The sequence below is a fragment of the Balaenoptera ricei genome, chromosome 7 (genome assembly GCF_028023285.1).
Source record: "Balaenoptera ricei isolate mBalRic1 chromosome 7, mBalRic1.hap2, whole genome shotgun sequence".
Taxonomy (NCBI): Eukaryota; Metazoa; Chordata; class Mammalia; order Artiodactyla; family Balaenopteridae; genus Balaenoptera; species Balaenoptera ricei.
The window spans coordinates 986,005-1,007,524 of NC_082645.1; the positions used below are offsets into that span (position 1 = coordinate 986,005).

The following is a 21,520-nucleotide window of genomic DNA, read 5'->3' on the forward strand; positions in this document are numbered from 1 at the left end:
CACGTAAAGTCTTTCTCCTTTTCCTTCCCTGTCAACAGACTCTAGAATTCTTTGGGTATAACTTCCATGTGCCTCTGAACATTGGTGGGTAAGGATATGTTGTCTAGAGCTACTTAGGATGACACAGTAGAAAGATGACATGAGTTACCTACTGAATTAATCACCTGGAACCATCCCACCCTGGATTTCTTGCTATATATTATATGATATATTAATTCTCTTTAGCAATTAAGCCATTTTGAGTTGTTTCTTTTCTTGAACTGCATCCTTATGGAAACAGTGTTTATAAAACCAGTTTTTAAAGTCAATCAAATTTCCTTCCATTAATAACGGCTAAATTGGAAGCTGCTGTCCTCTGTGTCTTCCCTTTATTCATTGCCAGTATTTACTTACTGACAGTGAAGATAGTTATTTGGATTTTTTTTTAATACGTTTATTTATTTTATTTATTTATTTTTGGCTGTGTTGTGTCTTTGTTGCTGCTCATGGGCCCTCTCAAGCTGTGGTGAGCGGGGGCCACTCCTCGCCATGGTGCATGGGCTTCTCATCATGGTGACCTCCCCTGTTGCGGAGCACGGGCTCCAGGCGTGCAGGCTTCAGCAGTTGTAGCACGCAGGCTCAGCAGCTGTGGCTCATGGGCTCCAGAGCGCAGGCTCAGCAGCCGTGGTGCATGGGCCCAGCTGCTCCGCGGCATGTGGGATCCTCCCGGACCAGGGCTTGAACCCGCGACCCCTGCATTGGCAGGTGGGCCCTCAACCACTGCGCCACCAGGGAAGCCCTATTTGGATTTTATTGAACAGAACTTTTTCTTTTTTTAAAAATTTATTTAGTTCCGCCAGGTCTTAGTTGCAGCAGGCAGGCTCCTTAGTTGTGGATTGCGAGCTCCTTAGTTGAGGCTTGCGAGCTCCTTAGTTGCAGCTTGCCCTTTCCTTAGTTGTAGCATGCGAACTCTTAGTTGCAACATGCATGTGTGATCTAGTTCCCTGGGATCAAACCCGGGCCCCCTGCGTTGGGAGCTCAGAGTCTTAACTCACTGAGCCACCAGGGAAGTCCCTGTTGAATAGAACTTATCACCATCATAACAGTAAAGTTTTTATGGTATTCCCTTTACAAAGTACCGTCTTACCTCATTTTATCACAGCTCAGCTTACTTGGCCTAGTCATTTCATAAAACAGATGAGACTAAGAAGCTGGATATAGAGGTCTAGGATATATTTAATTATATGCTTGCAAATAAGAGCAGTGCTCTAAGCTTTTACAGAAATGCAGCAGACCGATTTGATATGCAACCAAAATAAATACTGTTGTTTTGTAGTTTTTATTTTTAACAGAAATTTCCGACTCAAGGGTAAGAATCACAGACTCAAATCAGTTGTTTAAATAAACCCTCCAGAGGTTTGATTGTTGTTGTTTTTTTAATCTGGGGCTTAATTAGCTTTAGTTTCAAATATAAACATGCATTGTATGTCATAAGAACTTCAGGATATTCCGGGAAAAGAGTCCAAAAAGAGGTTTTAAATGTGGATCTATCTGGAGTATATTGTAAAAGCCTTAGGTTCAGATTTAGGAGTTGTATATGTGTGATACTTAAAACTATGAGAATGGATGATAGCTTTAGGGATTTAGGTAGAGCACAAGGAGAAAATGACTAAAGATTGAACACTAAAAAGGGTGAGTGGAAGAGGAGGCACCAGGGAATGGGGCAGAAGATGAAAGCTAGGAAGAGAGTCAGGAGTGGCTGGGAGGCTGAGGAGAGCTTTTCCAGGAAGTGGTTGTTCTATCCCAGACACTATGAAGAGGTCAGGCTAGATGAGAGCTGAAGCTGAAGGTGTCCTGACCACATATCCTTGCCATTTGCCAAAGCAAGGAATGTTTTTCTAATTTTCAACCTCAGTTTTTTCCTTTTCTTTATCATGTTCATATTAGTATCATGTTACAATATTATATTGTGCACTGTTGGGATTTTACACAAAATCAGTAAAGGTGTAAATCTTATGTTATTATCTGTGACATATAAATATACATGGATATTTATATACACCTGCATACACACCCACACATATATTAACTTGTACTTACAAAGACTGTTTCCAGAAGGCTACCCAAGAAATTGATTACTTTATTGCCTTCAGAGCAGCCGACATCTGGGACACCCTTGAGGAATAGGGATTGAAGAAAGATTTTCTACTTTTGTACCTCTTAAATCATGTGCATATAATGTATCTCCAATTCCAAAAGTAAATAATATTAAAGCTAAACAAATAAAACAAAGGCCATTTTATCACGTTGAACTTTGATAGTTACAGGGAAAAGTATTTTAAGACACTGCTGTGGCTGGAAGAAATGTTATGACTTGGTCCTCTGAACTCATGGTCCCTGTAGCTTGGTCTGTAGGGGAGAGTGGGTGGATTTATTAAAGTAACGTTAAGTTAGCATTGGTCAAATATACTATAGTAAAGAGTGGTATGGTAGTATATTATCAACTATATATATATATATATATATATATATATATATATATAAAATTGTTGATTCCTGCTAATGGACAGTTAGCAAAATCCAATAGCCAAAAGGTCAGTATTCTCCCTGGGGTAATAGCCCACTTCTGAGGCCAAAGGATGCATGGTAATTGATTAAGCAGATCCTGTTTTCTCATACTGAGTCCTGAATTCTGTACTTATGATTCAAAACAGAATTAGAGCATTAAATTATCAGTGTAATCAAAATATTCTCTTGGAGAGTTTTTTTGTTTTCTTTTTACAGACATGATTTATTCAAAAGAGATATGGGTGTTAATTATAGAAAAGGTGGTGTTTTAATATAAAGAAATTGGAGAAAAGCACCAGGTTAAACATAAATTATTCAATTCTATGAGTCTTAGATTAGAAATTTAGCTGGTATGTAAAGTGATTGTCAGGAAAGTATAATGCTGTTCAGTTTTCTCTTTTCTATCTGTATAAGAATTTGGGTTAAAAATAGCAAACACTGAGCATGTGCATCATAGATACAGCTGCTGCAAACACCAGAGGTATGGATGCCTTGATACTGTAAGTGGATGATTAATGTAAGGGGCCTTAAGGTTTTGGAAACAGCTCAGTGAAATGAAAAGTTGCTTTTTGATGTCTGCAGCCAAGCTGGATAAATTATGATTTAAGCAATTAACAATGAGTTTGGAACAAAGAATAATTTATTTTTTGTAAAAATGGAAAACTGAACTTCTTGTAAAATTCAGATAAAATTGCATAGCTGTTGGCATACCAAACCAGGTTTGGCAAATACAATGAATATTCTTTAATGAAAGTAGTTTTCTGTTTAGCTGTAGGTTAAAGTCCCTATAATTTGAATTGTATTTGCCATTTCCCAATGGGAGAAAAAGCTGTTTTTATTTCCTTGGATATAAAGTAATTATGGGCAGTTCTTCATTTACAAAGTAGACTTTAGTTTCATTCAAATGTGGTGTAAAACTTTTATGAAGTGAGAAATTGGATTAGCTGTATTTTCCCTTATTATATTATGGTCTCCATCAGTCATCTTTCTTGTTTTCCTTCTCGCTGTTGACTCCATGCCCACTGTTCAGGTTTCCAACATGTTATATAGCTACTGCCCTATTTTTAATTTTTCTTTTCTTTTTGCTACCAAAATTCCTTTCTGATTACTCTGTATCTGTTGCCTCCCTTTTTTACTATCCACAGTCCTCTTAACAAGTGAGGATTGCAAGTGAGCTTACAAGTGAGCTCCTGGTAACTTAGTATGGTGGCCTTTTAGCCCTCATCCTTTGCAACATCTTCGTGGCGTTAAGACACTGTTAACCCATTTACCCTGTTGTGGATGTGTTTCCCCTGGACCTCTTAGTCCCTAATCCTTGTTCTCCACCTCCTTGAATACTTTTAGTTCCTTCCCTTTGCTTTTGAAGTAAGAATGTTTCCCAAGGATCTAGCCATGAAAAAAATTCCCTCCTTTTTACAGTTTACACAGGAGAATCTCATTCGTTTCTGCTTCTGTTGTCATCTTCATGCATAGCTACTTTCTCATTTTTATTTATTGTCTTGACTTGGTTCCCAAGTTCCTGATCCACAGATGTTGCACTCGTAGAGTCAATAAGATATTTATGGGGTTATGTATACTATTCTGTCTTTAAAAAATCTTCTCTGTACCCTAGTTTTCCTGCTGGCTACTACCATATTTCTTTGCTCCCTTTACAGGATAATTTCGTAAGACAATAATCTCTACTCACTCTCTCCCCTTCCTCTCTTCCCATTCTCTCTTGAACCCATTCAGGTAGGGCTTTTGTTCCCTACTGTTCTATCAAAGTTGCTCTTGTCAGAGCTATGCATCAAATGATCAGTTCTTAGACCTCATTTCACTAGACTTCTCAGCAGCATTTGTTATAGTTGTTCATTCTCTCCTTCTCAAAACAATTTCTTAACTTGGCTTCTAGGTCACTACATTCTTCTTGTATCTTTTTACTTTACTGGACACGCCTCAGTTTCCCTTGCTGGATCCTTCTCCCTTTCCTGACCTCTCATTGTTGGAGTGCTCCAGGGCTCAGTCAGTAGCTCTCTTCTCTTCTTCCTAGGTGGTCTCATTTAGTTTCTTGGCTTTAAATATCATCTGTTTGGTATTCTGCTTTAGAATAATTTTAGTATCCCCTCTCCTTTGTTACCTCCCTTCAATTTTGCACATTCAGATTTTCAGAATGTGTCCCTTCTTCTTCTAGAGTCCTTATTTAGAATACACATCATCCATTAAATTCATACATATTGCTCACCAGATTTCCTTTTCATCTTCTCCTATCTTGAATCTGTGTTAAGGTGTTTTTATTGTTTGGCTATTTTTCTTAAGTATGTTTCCTCAGATGGTTTGCTTCAGTGATATAATCTTGGAGATTATCTTGGTTAGCCTCAAATATTTTTTTGTCATCCCTTTTAATTAATGGGTATCTCAGCTGGATATAAGATCCATGAGTTCTGCTTTCCTTTCAAGTAGTCTAGGTTAGCTTCCATTGTTTTTTAGTCTCTGGTGTTGATGATAAAATTCCAATACACTTGTTTTTTCCCTTAATGATAATTGTTCTTTCTGTCTGAATTCTTACAAGGTTTTTTTCTTTATTCATAAGATTAATGAATTTTATAAGGATGTGAGTAGATATTTGTCTTTTCTCTTCAATTCACCCTGAAACATGGTTACCCTTTTCAATTATCCACCAGAGGTGTTTCTTTAGCCCAGATAAATTTTCTTTTATTATTTACTTAATTGTTGTCTCTCCTTCATATGGTGTGTCTTTTCTCCTTTTGAACACCTATTTTTCACATTAGTTTTCTGGATCTATCCTTCAAATGCTTTTTTGTTTTTTGTTTTTTTTCTTTTCCTTCACTACTTCCATTTATTTAACTTTCTGCTCTGTGCTTTGAGATAATCTTTGCACTTCATCTTTGAGTCTGCTCAGGTGTCAGTAATGATCACATTTTTTTCAAAATTCATCTACTCATTTTAGTCTGGAAATCATGGAAGAGAGTGTGTGTGTATGAGTGTGTGTGTGTGTTGCATTAGAATTTACTTAAGTGCTGAAACAATTTTTGTGTAGGTTTTTATCTTTTCTAGCACTTCTCTTTCACTAGATATGTGTTCTGATGATTCACTTGTATTCTGCTTTTTCAAATGTTGGGGCCTCTCACATGATCTGTTATTTTTCTATGATAGCTCATTGGAAATCAGGTCTGGTTGCTGAACTGCCCTTAATAGCAGGAATGCCAGAGGTTGGGATAGATACAGTGCCTAAAGTTGAAGGACAGCCCCACTAGAGATTACAACTGGGGTCTTCAGATACTTGAAAGCCAAGCCAGTCCAGCAATCCACAGCCCTTAGTTGTTGCCTTGGGCTCTGATGCTGCTTTTCAGTCAGTTAGCCACCCACAGGGCAATTTAGTTGCATACCAGTTCTTCACTAGAGTCATAAACCTTATCTAGCAGCCTGCAGGTCACAGCCTCTGCTTCTCTTTAGAAAGTTAAGGAACTTGGAGTTGGGCATAGAGGAAAACAAGCCACAGTCAAGTTGTCGTATTACAGAATACCCTGGATCCTTTCTCATTCCAATGCCCTTACATTCTAATGACTCTCAGGTTTATTATATCTCCAGTTCCCTACCATTCCCCCAACTCACATATCCAGTGGCCCACTCAGCAGTTCAACTCGGATATCTAATGGATATCACAAAGGTTACACGTCCAAACCGAATTTTGGATTATCATCTCCAAACCTACTCCTCTCCCAGCCTTTCCTGTCTCAGTGAGTGCATTACCCTCATTTTTCAGTTAATTACTTAAGACAGTATCTTAAGATTCATTCTTCCCTCTCCCTCATTTTATATCCACATCCCAATCGATCAGCAAATCCTGTTGGCTGTACTTTCAAAATGTACCTAAACTGACCACTTCTCACCTCCTTCATCTCTACCATGCATCCATCTATCCTTTTTCCTTTCCTGGTCTACTTCAGGTGCCTCCTGACTGCTTTCTGTGCTCTGCTCTTGCCCTCTACAGTTTATTCTCTAGAAGGCAGAGTAAACTTTTTAAAAGGTAAAACGTTGCTTACCTCCAAAGGATTCTAAGAAAATCTAGACTTCGTGCCATTGCTTATAAGGCTCACCGTGGTCAGGACCCCAGGTGCTTCCAACCTTATTTTCTACCATTTTCCATGACTCAGTCCACTTTAATCACGTTAGCGTCCTTCCTCTTGCTTAACTACATCATAACCATCTTATCTCAGGACTCTGGCACTTGCTCATCACTTTGTTGAGAGTACCCTTCCTCCAGATTTTCTCATGATGCCCTTCCTCGTTAAATTTGTGATTTGTTCAGATCTGTTGGAATTGCCTTATCATAAAGATTATTCCTGACCACCCTATAAAATAGCTCCTCCCTTATTTCCCTATTCCACTTACCCTGTTTTAGTTTTTTCAACAGCATGTATCACCAGTTGAATCATTTATTTGTTCATTGTCAGAAATTCTTCCAGTCACCATCTATGAGGGAAAGAGTTTTAAATTCACTGCTATATCCCTAGCACATAGGACAGAGCCAGATACATAGTAGGCACTCAATATGTAATATATACTTCAAGTGACATCTTTGCCAAATTTGAGTTGGATTTTACAGTGAAAAAGTAGGTATATGTATGAATCTTCCTGGAAATAAGTCATATTTTTCAAAGTATTGCTTTTTAAAAAAATTTTTTATTTATTTATTTATTTATTTATTTATTTATGGTTGTGTTGGGTCTTCGTTTCTGTGCGAGGGCTTTCTCTAGTTGCGGTGAGCGGGGGCCACTCTTCATCGCGGTGCGCGGGCCTCTCACTATCGCGGCCTCTCTTGTTGCGGAGCACAGGCTCCAGACGTGCAGGCTCAGTAATTGTGGCTCACGGGCCCAGTTGCTCCGCGGCATGTGGGATCTTCCCAGACCAGGGCTCGAACCCGTGTCCCCTCATTGGCAGGCAGATTCCCAACCACTGCGCCACCAGGGAAGCCCCAAAGTGTTGCTTTTTAGTTTTCTACTTTTTTAGGCTTGTTTGCAAAAAATGTAATAAACTTTTTACTCTTGCATATGTTTTAAATTTCAGTTAAAGTATTTGTATTTTATTTTTCCATAAAAGTACTTAATATGTAACCTGACATCTTTTTACATTTTAAGAACAAAATTCCATTTTACTTGTAACTTATTCTTTAATGATATATTTATTAATTTATTAATTTATTAATTTGTGTCTTATGTTAAAAGAAACCATGTAGTATTGTATAATGTCAAGGCCATTGGGAATAAAGGAAGGAAAAAATACAAATAGGGACTTTTTTCCTCTCTGATTTTTATAATATTCCAGTATTATTTTTTACATTGCCTGGAAATCCCCTCAGTTAAGAGATTGGTTTTTCCCCTTACAATATACTCACTGTCTCTAAGGGACCCCTCATGATCTTGACCATATCTGCTATTCTTTCTTTTTGCTCTTTAGTTTTGTCTTCTACTTAGGACCTCAGTTTATGCCCCCATCCTCAATTTTCAGTGGATAGAATTTACTTCTATAGGTTAACAAGAAAGAACAGAGAAGAGAGAACTCAGTACAATAATAGTAGAAACCAAAATTCAGCTTGAAAATAGGCTTAGCATGTATAATATAGCGTATATACTTTTACGTATAACATGCTAATGCACTTTAATACAGCATTCTTCTAATCTCTAGGGAAGACCAATTTTAAGGTTTATTGGTACGGAGGAAGTCATTGGTACAGTCACTTGCCATTTTGCTCACATTTTGAAGGGTCATTGTAGCCGTCACCATGGGTGGGATGTAGGAAACAGCACACCTGAAACTCTAACACTACCACATTCATATGCTGTTGGCAGCTGGAGAGTCTTATAAATCAGCAATGGCCCATATTCTCATGCACACTTATAAACACCTCTCTCTGGCTTAGTACTTTAACATTTGTAAACTATTTTGTGGCAAGCTACTCGATCAGAACTTTTTAAATGGCTGACTTTGGTAATTAAGAGATTAATTTGGTTTTATTTTTATTTTTTCCAGGTGTATGGTGGCTGATGAAGTAAGTGTTTTCATGATTTTTATGTCTTTTATAAAATTCCCCAACCAGTTTTTATTGTCTGTTATTTACCCTGTGCTCTCTGTCTTTCATATGACTATATATCTGTATATGGAGAGGACAGGGGGAGAGCAAGGGAGGGTGGGGCATGTGGGCAGCAGAGAGAATAAGAATGAGAAAGAGAGAGTGTGCGTGTGCGCGTGCCCGTGCGCAAGGCATGCATTTGGAACATGTTAGTGTTAACATTAGTGATCCAAAATTCTATATTTTTGGCCTCAGAAGCATGAATGCAGCCCCAAATGAAACTGAACTCTTTTCTACTTGTCATAATGCTGCTTGCTTAGAAGCTGAACTTTTAAGATTTTGCTCTAACGGTTATTGTTAATTGTTTTGTATGAGTGTGAAGCATAATGTTAAAATGGTATTTTATTATTACTAAACAATTTGATACCTTTAAGGGGCATGTACTCGTATACATTCATATTCAGGTTTTTTCACTGAAATGGAAGTTCTTGCTACATAAACTACAATACTCTTTACATACATTCTCAGAATGATGTAGATCAATAAAGTTCTAATTTTTAATATCGTTTTGGAAAATGTGTTGCTGTTTTCATGATGTCTTTAAGGATAACAGCAAAACGTATACATTTAAAAATATAATAGAGATGAGGAAAATGGATACTGAATTTTTTAAAAATATAAGTGAAACCATAAAAGATTCTCCCAATAAACTGTCTTTTAGTTTTAGTTACATGTAGACTCACCAATGGCTTATCTCCACTATCTCTTCTTCAGGAAAAAAAATGAATAAGGGTATAATATGCACATGAATGCCAAGCAGAAAGTTCATATAGGGTTTCTTGGTTCATGCTGATTTATAATTACTGAAGTTTTTAGTTTGAACTCTTCATTCTATAGGCATTTGTTTAGACTAGATGTTATAGTTAGAAACAGTCATTGCCTGTGAAAAACTTCAACAGTGTAATTAAAGAGACAGGACATAGACATTTGGAAAATAGTAGAAATTTCTCTTTTGGAACAGGATGCATTCTAAAAGAATCTTCATAAATTTATAGATTTGAGAGTCCAAAATGACTAAAAGAAGCTTATGTTTTTAATCCCTGAATATGTTTTCACCAAATAGGAATATAAATTCATCCTTCAACCTCCAAACTAGGCATAACCATTTTATATAATATGTATAAAATGTGTGTGTGATATATGTATGGATGTGTGTATCAATAATTTTTTTTAAACAGACCAGTTTTATGTCCACGGTAAATATACCATAATGTGTAACATTATCTTGATAATCTCCCCAAGCAATTCATGGGGAACATCTTAGTGGCTGTGACATTGCATTGCTACCTTGTTCTTCAATTTGATGTTGTAGAGATTTGAATAGGCCTTAAATGTGCAGAATCATTCATGGATTGAACTTGATCAGCACCTTAACTCTTCTTAACTTTTATATTCTCCAACAAACTCCTGTCTTCTCCTCAGTTGACATTAGACTAAGGATTATGCATGATGAGTTCATGATGAACCTTTTAGCCAACAAGTTTTTCTTTATACCAATCACTTTTCATCTCCTATTATTTACAGTTACACTTGTTACATGTTGAGTGATCTGTGCTTGTCTTTCAAAACCATTCTTATTTTTTTATTTAATAAATTTAAAAGAACCATTTAATATTTTCTCAGTACTTAAAAGAAGATTCCACTTTTGTGTCCCTCATATCTCCTTTTTTTCACCAGCATTTTAAAGACTCTCATTCTTTTACAACTATTTGACTTTCCAAGGTTTATTATTTCGAATCCTATCAATAAGGTTAATTAAGGAAAAATCCTCAATTTTACACATAAGTACGAAAAACAGGCCACAGAAATAACGTAGTGATGTACAATTCTAAGATGACAGCTCAAAACCACTAATATCCTCTGTTTTTGGTTGAGTTGAAATGCCATTTCTGTGGACTCTTACTGAGTTAGTGTGGATGAAAGTAAATTAAAAGTCTTGAAGTAGAAGGAAACTTGTATATATGTAAATTACATGAACTCTGGTTTGACCTTCATTTTATTTTCTAATACTGTTCTCCTTCTCTTGCTCTTATCACAAAATGGTAGTGAAGTCAGAGGAGGAAATGCAGTTTATAATTTGGAGGTCAACCAAGTTTTGATTTTTAAATTAAAAAATATATTTTGAGGGCTTCCCTGGTGGCACAGTGGTTAAGAATCCACCTGCCAATGCAGGGGACACAGGTTCAAGCCCTGGTCCGGGAAGATCCCACATGCCACGGAGCAACAAAGCCCGTGCGCCACAACTACTGAGCCTGTGCTCTAGAGACCATGAGCCACAACTACTGAGCCCATGTGCCACAACTGCTGAAGCCCGCGTGCCTAGAGCCTGTGCTCTGCAACAAGAGAAGCCACCCAGTGAGAAGCCCACGCGCCACAATGAAGAGTAGCCCCTGCTTGTTGCAACTAGAGAAAGCCCATGCACAGCAATGAAGACCCAACTCAGCCAAAAATAAAAAATAAATAAATAAATTTATTTTAAAAAATATATATTTTTTGATATGATGAATATTTGACCCATCAAATAGCTAAAAGCTTTAGGAGAGCAATATTACATCTCTGTTATTGAACCTACTTTTTTTTTTTTAAGATGCTTGAATACCCACTTAAGAGTATTGTGTAATTTAGTTGTCTGCTGTGATCTTTCCTCCGTAGCTTTAGAAGCAAATGACTTCCTTCACTGGAATAACTCCCCTCTCTTCTAGTATTTTTCCACTATTTTCTTTTTCTAATGTATTCAATTTTTGTGGAATTATGTAATCTATCTACTGTATATAAGATAGTCATTAACCTAAAATTGGAATGATGACTTAAGTTCTGTTTAATTGTCTAATTGTGTGATCATTATTTCAATTATAAAACTATATTTCAGATAACCAACAAAGCTGCAACTTTTAATAAAATTAACTTTGCAAACTTAGTTTAAACTGTTTTAAATCCTTTTCCCCCTTCTTGGTTTAATGTAGTCAACTGTTGTTTCAAGAACCGTGTAGTAAATATACAGAAAGTCTTGTGAATTTGTATTCCTTTAATAATGGAATTCAGGCCACAGTCTGTAGTCAGGCTGTTGAACTATTATCTTTACTGTTTTTTAATACTTTTTAAACCACTGTGTCCTTGTTCTGTTGAAAATTATTGGAAATTTTTATTCATAAAAAGATTTTAAATGTGAAAAATAATTTCATATTAACACACACCAGGTAATTTAATTTGATATACATGAGGAAAATATTAAACCTATACACTTACTACCTTATTTGTCAAGTATCTAAAGGCTATTATTCTTTGTAGAAACCTAGCGTTTAGAAAATTTTTGTCATGTTCATTTTTACTTAAGAAGATGGGATTAACATCCTAGATTTATATGAATAGCCTAATGATTGTGTCCCTATAGACAAAATGCTGTCAGTACCTGGATTCTGTCTTGTCCATTGAATCTATTATCAAAGTCAGAAGATTCTTATGTGACATTTTTTGTTAGTACTCTACTTAAGTCCCGCGCCCCTGCCCCCCCTCCAGCTGTTCCCAAAGTTTCCTTCCTGTTACTTGAGAAAACATTTGGAGTCAGGGGGATGGTATACCAAATAAAGTATTGCTTTCCTTCCTTTTTCAAAAGAAAAGGAAACCATTTGTCAAGCCTAAGCTACTTGGCTTGGCTTACTTTGTGGCTATTTTGGGATTAATAGATATATATTTGGAACAGAGACCATAGAGTTATCATTATGTATGCTTTTCTTTTAGTCAAGGTGCTTCTCTGGAAGAGAAGTTTGGAGGGGAGAGACTGTGGAACCTGTTGAGTGCTTGCAGAACTTTTTCTGTAGGCTGAAGTTTGAAAAACCTTGTCATTTTCTCTGCAGGCAGAATTCTGTAGGTGTCTGGAAACACTGAAGAGCCCCCTCGGGAAGATTATTTCTATCAGAAGACCTTAAAATTGATATTGTGATGTAGTCTCTGCCAACATTAACTTTATAGGTTTGAGGACAAAGAAATTAAACTAGACATGAAGAATTTTAGTTTTCCTTTTATATAAGCCTACCCTGGTTTGACAAAGTGAGCTGAGGTGATAATTTTTATTCCATTTGCTTCTACAAATCCTTGTTTCCCTTTACCAGACCCAAGTTGAATTGAATACTTTCCCCTCTGAGCTTTCACTCTTTCTGATTCATAACCGCTCTTTGTTGGTGGTCCATTTCTGTTGAATGAATGGACTGATTAAAGAGTTAATACTTAATTAACACGTATGTGCCGGGTTCTGTTCTAGTGATTTACATGTATTAATTTATTTCATCCCAGGACAACCCAACAGTGTATTATGATTATTATTACCACCATCATTTTCCAGATGAGAAAGCTGAGGCACAGATATGTTAAGTAAATACAGCTAGAACATGCTAGGAGCTGATATCTAACCTGAAATAATCCAGCACCCAAGTCCATTATTGCTATTCTATACAAAGTCTCCAGGTACTAGACTTTCTGTGTTTTGAAACAGGATTCTTAAGTACAGAAGAATCTGCAAGACATAGTGCTCAAATGCATGAAGCTGAATGATATAGGTGATGGCATTTGTGCTGCTGAGATGGCCTCTCTTCCTCTAAATCAGTATCATTTCCCTGCTTCCTTCCTTTCCTCACTTTTAAGGCCAGCTTTACTATTTTTTGAATGTCCTTTTTTAAAAATAAGTTTTTAATTTTAGAACAGGTTTTGTTTTATAGAATTATTGTGAACATAGTACAGAGAGTTCTCATATGCCTCAAAGCCAGTTCCCCGTTACTGGTTACTTAGATTAGTAATGTCTCAATTAATGAACCAATATTCATATACTAGTATTGTTAACTAAAAACCATGCTTCATTTAGATTTCCTCAGATTTTCACTGATGTCCTTTTTCTTTTCCAGGATTCCATCCAGTATACACATTACATTTAGTAGTCATGTCTTAAATAGACATGACAGATAGCCAATCTCTTGGTTGTGACAGTTTCTCAGACTTTCCTTGTTTTTGAAGACCTTTACAGTTTTGAGAATTAATGGTTCAGTATTTTGTAAAATGTCCCTTAATTGGGATATGTTGTCTGATGTTTTTCTCATGATCAGACTGGGGTACTGTGTTTTGGGCAAGAAGACCACAGATGTAAAGTGCCATTGTCATCATGTCATACCAAGGGTACATAATATCAATATGACTTATCACTGTTAATGTTAACCTTGATCACCTGGTTTGATGTAATGTTTGTCAGGTTTTTCCCCTGTAAAGTTACTGGATTGTTTTTTTTTTTGGTCCCTTCCCATACTGTATTTTTTGAAGGAAAGTAACTATATGCAGCCCATACTTAAGAAATGGGGATTTATGCTCTACTTCCTTAAAGGCAGAATAAATAAATACATAAATTATTCAGAATTCATTTGTTCACTCACTTACTTTATCATGTATTCATATCAGTAGGACTCATGGATATTCACTTTATTTTGTTGCTAAAATGGTTCCGCCTTTGGCCATTGGGAGCTCTTTGAATTCACTCCTGTGTCCCTTTGACATGCCCCCTTCATTGTAGGCTGTTCTGTTTGGGGTTTTGTGTTTTGTTTTCTTTGGTTTTTCAGCATTTTCTTACTTTCTGGCACTACAAGATGCTCCAGGCTCATCCTGTGTATTTCCTACCCCAGTACTTGAATCACGCATTTCTCCAGGATACCCTGGTTCTTTCTATTGGAGAAAGATATTAGAACCAGATCTAGGTGCTAGGTGTACTCCTTTTTACTGGGGTGTCATTTCTTCTAGATCCTCTCAGCTGACCAAGCAAGGAGATAAATGCATGTGTACTTACATATGTGTGTGTATGTACATATTTATGAATATTTATCTATGTAGCCATCTGTATCTGTATTTAAGCTAAACATGAGTTCCTGTTGATGTCTCCAGCTCTAATCCATCACCACATGGATCATTCTAACTTCTCCCCTCGCTTAACTATATCTTGCCACTCCATCAGTGAGTATCCTGATAGTTCCCACCATCTGCCATCCGTTTAATTAATTATGCACTTCTAGTATACATGCGTGGTGGTTTCAGTGTTATTAACCTGTACCCCGACAGGAAGGAAAATTATCAACTAGAGTGCAGTGCTTAGGTACAGTTCCTTTTACCTTTATTTTTACAGATTCCATTCATTTTCAGAATTACTTTAAGTCAGACCTTATTCCTTCACTCTGTTCAGTGAGGTTGTTTCATATACCTATAATACATTTAAATTATTGTATCACACTTCACATTCCATCATGGGATCCTCTGACCTCCTAAATTATTTTTTAATTATTTGTATACATCAAAATGTACTTTTTGTAATGTAAATTTCTGTGGATTTTCACAAATGCTTAATGTCTTGTAATCACCATTACAGTATCATGTAGAATAGTTTTACTGCCCAAACAATCCCCTGTGCTTCACTTATTTAATTCCCTTCAGACCAAACCCCCCAATAACCAAAGATGTGTTTAATGACTCTATCATTTTGCCTTTTCCAGAATGTCATATGATTGGCAGCATACAGTTTGTAGCTTTTTCAGACTGGCTTTTTTCACCTAGCCTATGCATTTAAGTTTCAGCCACGTCTTTTTGTGGCTTGATAGCTCTTCTTTTAATCACTGAATAAAATTCCATTATATGGATGTACCACAGTTTGTTTTTCCATTCACCAAGATGAAGGGACATATTTGTTGCTTCCAGTTTTGATGATTGTGTAGGTTTTTGTGTGGGTATACTCAGTTGAGTAATTATCTAGGAGTGCAGTTGCTGGATTGTATGGTATGTTAGTTTCCCAGGGCTGCCATGAAAAGTACCACAAACTTGGTGTCTTAAAACAGAAATCTATCCTCTCTCAGTTCTAGAGGCTAGAAGTCTGAAATCAAAACAGTACTTGTCTGTCTTTGTATGACTTATTTCACTTAGTATAATGCCTGTAAGGTCCATCCGTGTTGTCACAAATGGCTGAATAATATTCTGTGTGAGTGTGTGTTTTCATATATATATATATATATATATATATATATATATATATATATATATATCTCACAAATTCTTTATCCATTCATCCATAGATGGACACAGGTTGCTTCCATGTCTTTCCTATTGTAAATAATGCTGCAGTAAACGTGGGAGTGCATGTATCTTTTTTAGTTAGTGTTTTCATTTCCTTTGGATAAATACCCAGAAGTGGAATTGCTGGATCATGTGGTAGTTCTATCTCTAATTTTTTGAGAAACCTCCAGCCACAGTGGCTGTACCAATTTTTTTTCCCACCAACAGTGCAAGAGGGTTCCTTTTTCTCCACATCCTCATCAACACTTGTTATTTCTTATTTTGATAATACTTATTCTAATAGGTATAAGGTGGTATCTCATTGTGGTTTTGATTTGCATTTCTCTGATGATTAGTGATGTTGAGCATCTTTTCATGTACCTGTTGGTCATCTGTATGTCTTCTTTGGACAAATGTCTATTTGGTCTTTTGCCCTTTTTTTAATTGGGTTTTTGTTTTTGTTTGTGGGGCTTTTTTTTGCTGTTGAGTTGTAGGAGTTCCTTATATATTTTGGATATTAACTTCTCATTAGATATGTGGTTTGCAAATATTTTCTTCCATTCTAGAGGTTGTTTTCTCATTTTGTTGATGATTTCATTTGCTGTGTAGAGCTTTTTATTAGTTTGAGGTAATCCCACTTGTTTATTTTTGCTTTTTTTGCCTTTGGTTTTGGTGTCAAATTCCAAATCATAGCCAAGACTGATGTCAAGGAGTTTACCCCCTATGTTTTCTTCTAGGAGTTTTATGGTTTCAGCTCTTACATTCAAGTCTTTAATCCATTTTAGGTTAACTTTTGTGTGTAGTGTAAAATAGTGATCAAAGCTCATTCTTTCTTTTGCATGTGACCATCCAGTTTTCCCAACACTATTTATTGAAGGGCCTGTCCTTTCCCCTCTGTGTATTCTTGGCTCCTTTGTTATAAATTAATTGACCATATAGTCATGAGTTTATTTTTGGCTCTGTTCTGTTCCATTGATCAATGTCTGTTTTTATGTAAATTACATACTGTTTTGATTACTATCACTCTGTAATATAGTTCAGAATCAGGGAGAGTGATGCCACCGCTTTGTTCTTTTTTCTCATGATTGCTTCGGTTATTGGGGTCTTTTCTGGTTTCATACAAATTTTATGATTGTTCTATTTTTGTGAAAAATGCCATTTTAATTTTGATAGGGATTGCATAGAATCTTAGATTGCTTTGGGTAGTATGGACAGTTTAACAATATTAATTCTTCCACTCCCTGAGCATGAAATATCTTTCCTCTTTTTGATGTCTTCTATTTTTTCATCAGTGTCTTAATAATTTTCAGTGTACAGGTCTTTCACATCCTTGATTAAATTTATTCCAAGGTATTTTATTCTTTTTGATGAAGTTACAGGGTTTTTCCCCTTTATTTCTCTTTCTGATAGTTTGTTGTTAGTGACTAGAAATGCTAGAAATGCAACAGATTTTTATATATTGATTTTGTATTCTGCAACTTTACTGGGTATGTTGATTAACCCTCACAGTTTTTGGTGAGTTTTTTGGGTTTTCTATATATAATATCATATCTACAATCTATATACCTTTTGTATCCTTTTCTTGTCTTTGTACTAGCTAGGTCTTCTAAAACAGTGTTGAATAGGAATGGTGAGACAAGACGTCCTTGTCTTGTTCTCAGTCTTAGGAGGAAGGTGTCCAGTTTCTCACCATGAAGTATGATGTTAGCTGTAGGTATTTTGTAGATAACTCTTTATCAAATTGAGGAAATTCTCCTGGTTCCCGGTTTTCTGAGAGCTTTTGTCATGATTGGGATTTGGTTTTTGTCAGCTGCTTTTTCTGCATCAGTTGATAAAGTCATATGATTTTTTTATTCTTTAGTCTATTGTTGTAATGGATTACATTTATTCACATTCAAGTGTTGATGAACCAGTCTTGCATACCTAGGATAAATTCTACTTGGCCATGGTATATAATTCTTTTTTATACATTCCTAGATTTGGTTTGCTAATATTTTGTTGAGGATTTTCACATCTATGTTCCTGAGAGGTATTGATCTGTAGGTTTTTTGGGTTTTTTAAATAATATCTTTGTTTTTGGTGTTAGGGTAAAGCTGGCCTTGTAGAATGAGTTAGGAAGTCTTCGCTTTGTTTTACAAAGGCCAAAGCTGAATCAAATGAAAATAGCTACCCTTTACAGCTGCTAGAGTTGTATTCCTCAAATTCTCCATTTCCCCCTGTTGCCTATAAAGTAAAGCGCTTTACAGTGTAGCCGCTACCTGTGTCTTCTATTCTCTTCTCCCCTTCTCTGGCATCAATTCTAGTGACACTTCCATCTCCCTACCTATTATAATATCTACCACTTATTATAAATGTTATATTAGACAGGTTAATCTCTCTGAGCCTCCATTTCTTTATATAAATTTGCGAATAATAATACTTTTCTCATGAGATTACTTACATAAGGAACAGGAGAAATATATCTCAGATATTCCTTTCCCCTATTCTATTCCCAAACACCATGACTTTTTAAGCTTTGCTATCTCTATACATGCTGTTCTTTTTCTGATTAATTCCTTTCCTTTTGTGTTCCCATCTTTCCCCAAGTTCACCTAGCAAAAGTATCATTCAAAACCCTCTTCAAATATCACTTCCTCTGTGTCACCATCTGTATCACCTCTGTATCACCAGCCTTTGAGCCTCTTGGTTCCTATGTGCTCTCACTTCTACTTTAGTTTGAATCATGTTCTAGTGTACTTAACTGGTTCTTTCCCAAAGATTGGAACTCCTAGGACTCAAGCCATATCTACCTAGCAGTGTCTAGGGAATAGTAGATTTCAAGTTAATGCCTTCTGAATGAATGAATAAGAGAATGAATCTTTTGTCTCATTAATTGTTGTTGATTTGAGACCTTTGGGCTCATCTCCGATAAGCATCTCTTTATCTGAACAAAAGGGACATCTTGTCTATAGTCACGAGTACTTTAAATTATGTCCACTACCACCCACCTCCAGTTATTCTTGTGACATGGAGGTAATGGAGAAAAGATTCCTCTAAGTGGGTTTTGGAGGTTGGGGTCTTTTTTTTTTTTTTTTTTAATAAATTTATTTACTTATTTATTTTTATTTTTGGCTGCATTGAGTCCCCGCTGCTGCACACGGGCTTCCTCCAGCTGCAGAGAGCGGGGGCTCCTTGTTGTGGCACGCAGGCTTCTCATTAGGGTGGCCTCTCCCGTTGCAGAGCGTGGGCCCCAGGCCCACGGGCCTCAGCAGTTGCAGCGCACGGGCCCAGCTGCCCCGCAGCACGTGGGATCCTCCCAGACCAGGGCCCGAACCCGCGTCCCCCGCACCGGCAGGCAGACCCTCAACCACTGCGCCACCAGGGAAGCCCGAGGTTGGGGTCTTTTTAAAAAAACTATTAAAATGTCTAGCATAGGGTTTCCCTGGCAGTTTAGTGGTTAAGACTCTATGCTTCCAATGCCGGGGTCACCTGTTCGATCCCTGGTCGGGGAACTTATCCCACATGCCGTGCAGTATGGCCAAAAAGAAGAAGAAAAAGAAAATCAACTAAAAAAAAAAAATGTCTAGCATAGAGTTGTCTTGCTTTCCTTCAGGTCATCCTCAGTTTGAAATGTTTTTATCTTGAACACTTGAAACGTATAAAACTAATGCAACTGATTTCATTTTCAATTTTAAAGAAGAAGTTTACCCTGATTTCTTTGTGGGGGGTGATGTAATTTTGTTCAGGGCTCCTGCTGTTTTGCACAGCTGGGCTATTGCAATATTCTCTCCATAGTCTTGGACAAGATTCAAAATGAAATGCAGAGGTGACAGCAATGGTGAGTTAAACCGTACCCAGATAGAGTCAGACACAAAGCATCTTCCTGGAATATAATGTTTATAACTCACATAAGCGTGGAAAGGCACAAAGCACTAATGCCATTGTGCCACCCTAAGGCACTGTTATTATACAGTAATACTCCCAAGTACATTGTAAGGAGGATGTTGCACACATTCCTGCCTCACCAATTTTTATTAACTGAAATGTTCTTAATGGGATAGAAATTATTTAAAATCTGGAGGGGAGGTTAAAATTAATTATCACCCCATAATCTGCTTTTTTTTTTTTTTTTTTAAAGTAATGGACTTAAGTTTCCACAGAACTTGAACAGCTCTAAGGGGCCACATCTGCACTGAGAATTGGACAACATTTCTGCTTCAGATTTTTCATAGATAGCAGCTAGGGATTGTTATCAATCCAAGTCTCATTTCTTTACATTAGAACATTTTAGACCATTTTTTCCTTTAGCCATTGATTAAACTACCTTTTACTCCTGTATATTATTGAGGGTCTTCTATTTGAAAAGTTATTATGACTGTAGATTAAGAAACATGTCCACTATCTGAGAAGCTTTCAATCAGGAAATGAAGGTTGTGGGGTGTGTGTCTCTGTGTGATATATGTAAAATGTAGAATACTAGAAATATTGGAAATGAAGTTTACAATATAACTTCCATGGTACTTTTGTGGAAGGTAACATTAATTCCAGCTTGATTAAGTCAGAATGCTTTGTAAAGGAGGTAGATTTAAGGTGAGTCTTACAGAAGAGCGAAGTATAAAACCAGCACTGAAAAAAGGAAAATTGACGAATTTATTGACTTTCCAGTGTTTGTGAGCTGTATTTTCACAGAACTGAGGTTGAGACTTGAGGGTATGAGGCTATGAAGTTTCTGCTTTAATTACTTCAGCTACAGCTGCCTCACTTTTTCTGCTTGATAAATGTTGAGTTTCTATGTAGTGTTTTATTTGAAAATGGCTTACATTGCTTTTTAAAAGTTTAAAAACTGCTTTTCTCGATTCTTTAGTGTCTTCTTTTTCTATATTACAGTGATGTGAAGTATGTATCTTTCTTAACCTTTATCTAACTTTATTCATAAGTGATCCAAAAGTTTTCAATAGAATGATTCAATCTTTGGCATTTTCTGCAAGTTTTAATAACATTTTCTTTCTCTCAAGCTATAAAGTTAATTCAGAAAGTTAAACTAGACACAGGGGAACAAGGTCGTGAGGAAAGGAAGGCTTGGTGTGCTGCCTCCATTTCTTCCACCTTCAGTCTTTGTGCCTTTCACAATTTCCAACAGAGCTGTGTTGGGACAGCCTGTCTGGAGGTTCACAGCCCCTGTGGTGCGTAGGAGCCACTATGAGGAGGGTCCAGGGAAGTATTTACTATTCTAGTGGAAAACAAGTAGCAGTTACTACTTATGATCGCTTTGTACTTTGGATCTGGATTTGCTGCACCTTTCTTTGTAGGAAGACACCAACTGCTTAAAAAATAATCCATGAAACACATATGAAAAGGAGTATTTTAAGAGGTGCACTCTCTTTGAAAAAAGATCTGACTCTTGAACTTGATAAATGGAATATTTATAAATGGAATATTTCCTGCCATATCAATAAACAAAGGATGTCACAGTCACCAATGATTGCAACCCTCCAATGTGAGCTGGTGAGCCCTGAGGAAACTCGGGGCTGAAAAGAATACCTGCCATCTAGCAGCCATCAGACTGCAGCCACTCCCTGTGGTGAGCCCTGAGGAAACTCAGGATGTGAAAGTACAGGTCCCAGATAGCTAAGGTGCATATCAAAGGAATGATTTCTGTGAGCCCAGACTCTTGCATCTTCCCATACATAGAAAAGCGCTGAATTCCTTAACTTGAGATATCTGGTTTTCTTTATTTAAGGATAGTCTTTTTACGTCCCAATTACTTGCTCTTTGTTGCAAAACTCCTATATA

At 36.7% G+C, this 21,520-nt stretch overlaps 1 protein-coding gene and 1 pseudogene across 7 annotated transcripts in view; both read left to right on the top strand.

The window, feature by feature from the left end:
- The window catches only part of ZRANB3 (zinc finger RANBP2-type containing 3), a 254,596-nt gene that overhangs the window by 97,235 nt on the left and 135,841 nt on the right, over positions 1-21,520 (top strand). For 6 of the 7 annotated variants that reach the window (XM_059927591.1, XM_059927593.1, XM_059927592.1 and 3 more), the window contains one exon: positions 8,578-8,596. The exons of the other annotated variant lie outside the window; for it this stretch is intronic. In XM_059927591.1, coding sequence (XP_059783574.1) covers positions 8,578-8,596 — 19 coding nt within the window. The remainder of the gene's footprint in view (positions 1-8,577; positions 8,597-21,520) is intronic. 7 annotated transcript variants of the gene reach the window in all.
- On the top strand, positions 19,541-21,062 carry LOC132368852 (cytochrome c oxidase subunit 7C, mitochondrial-like; annotated as a pseudogene).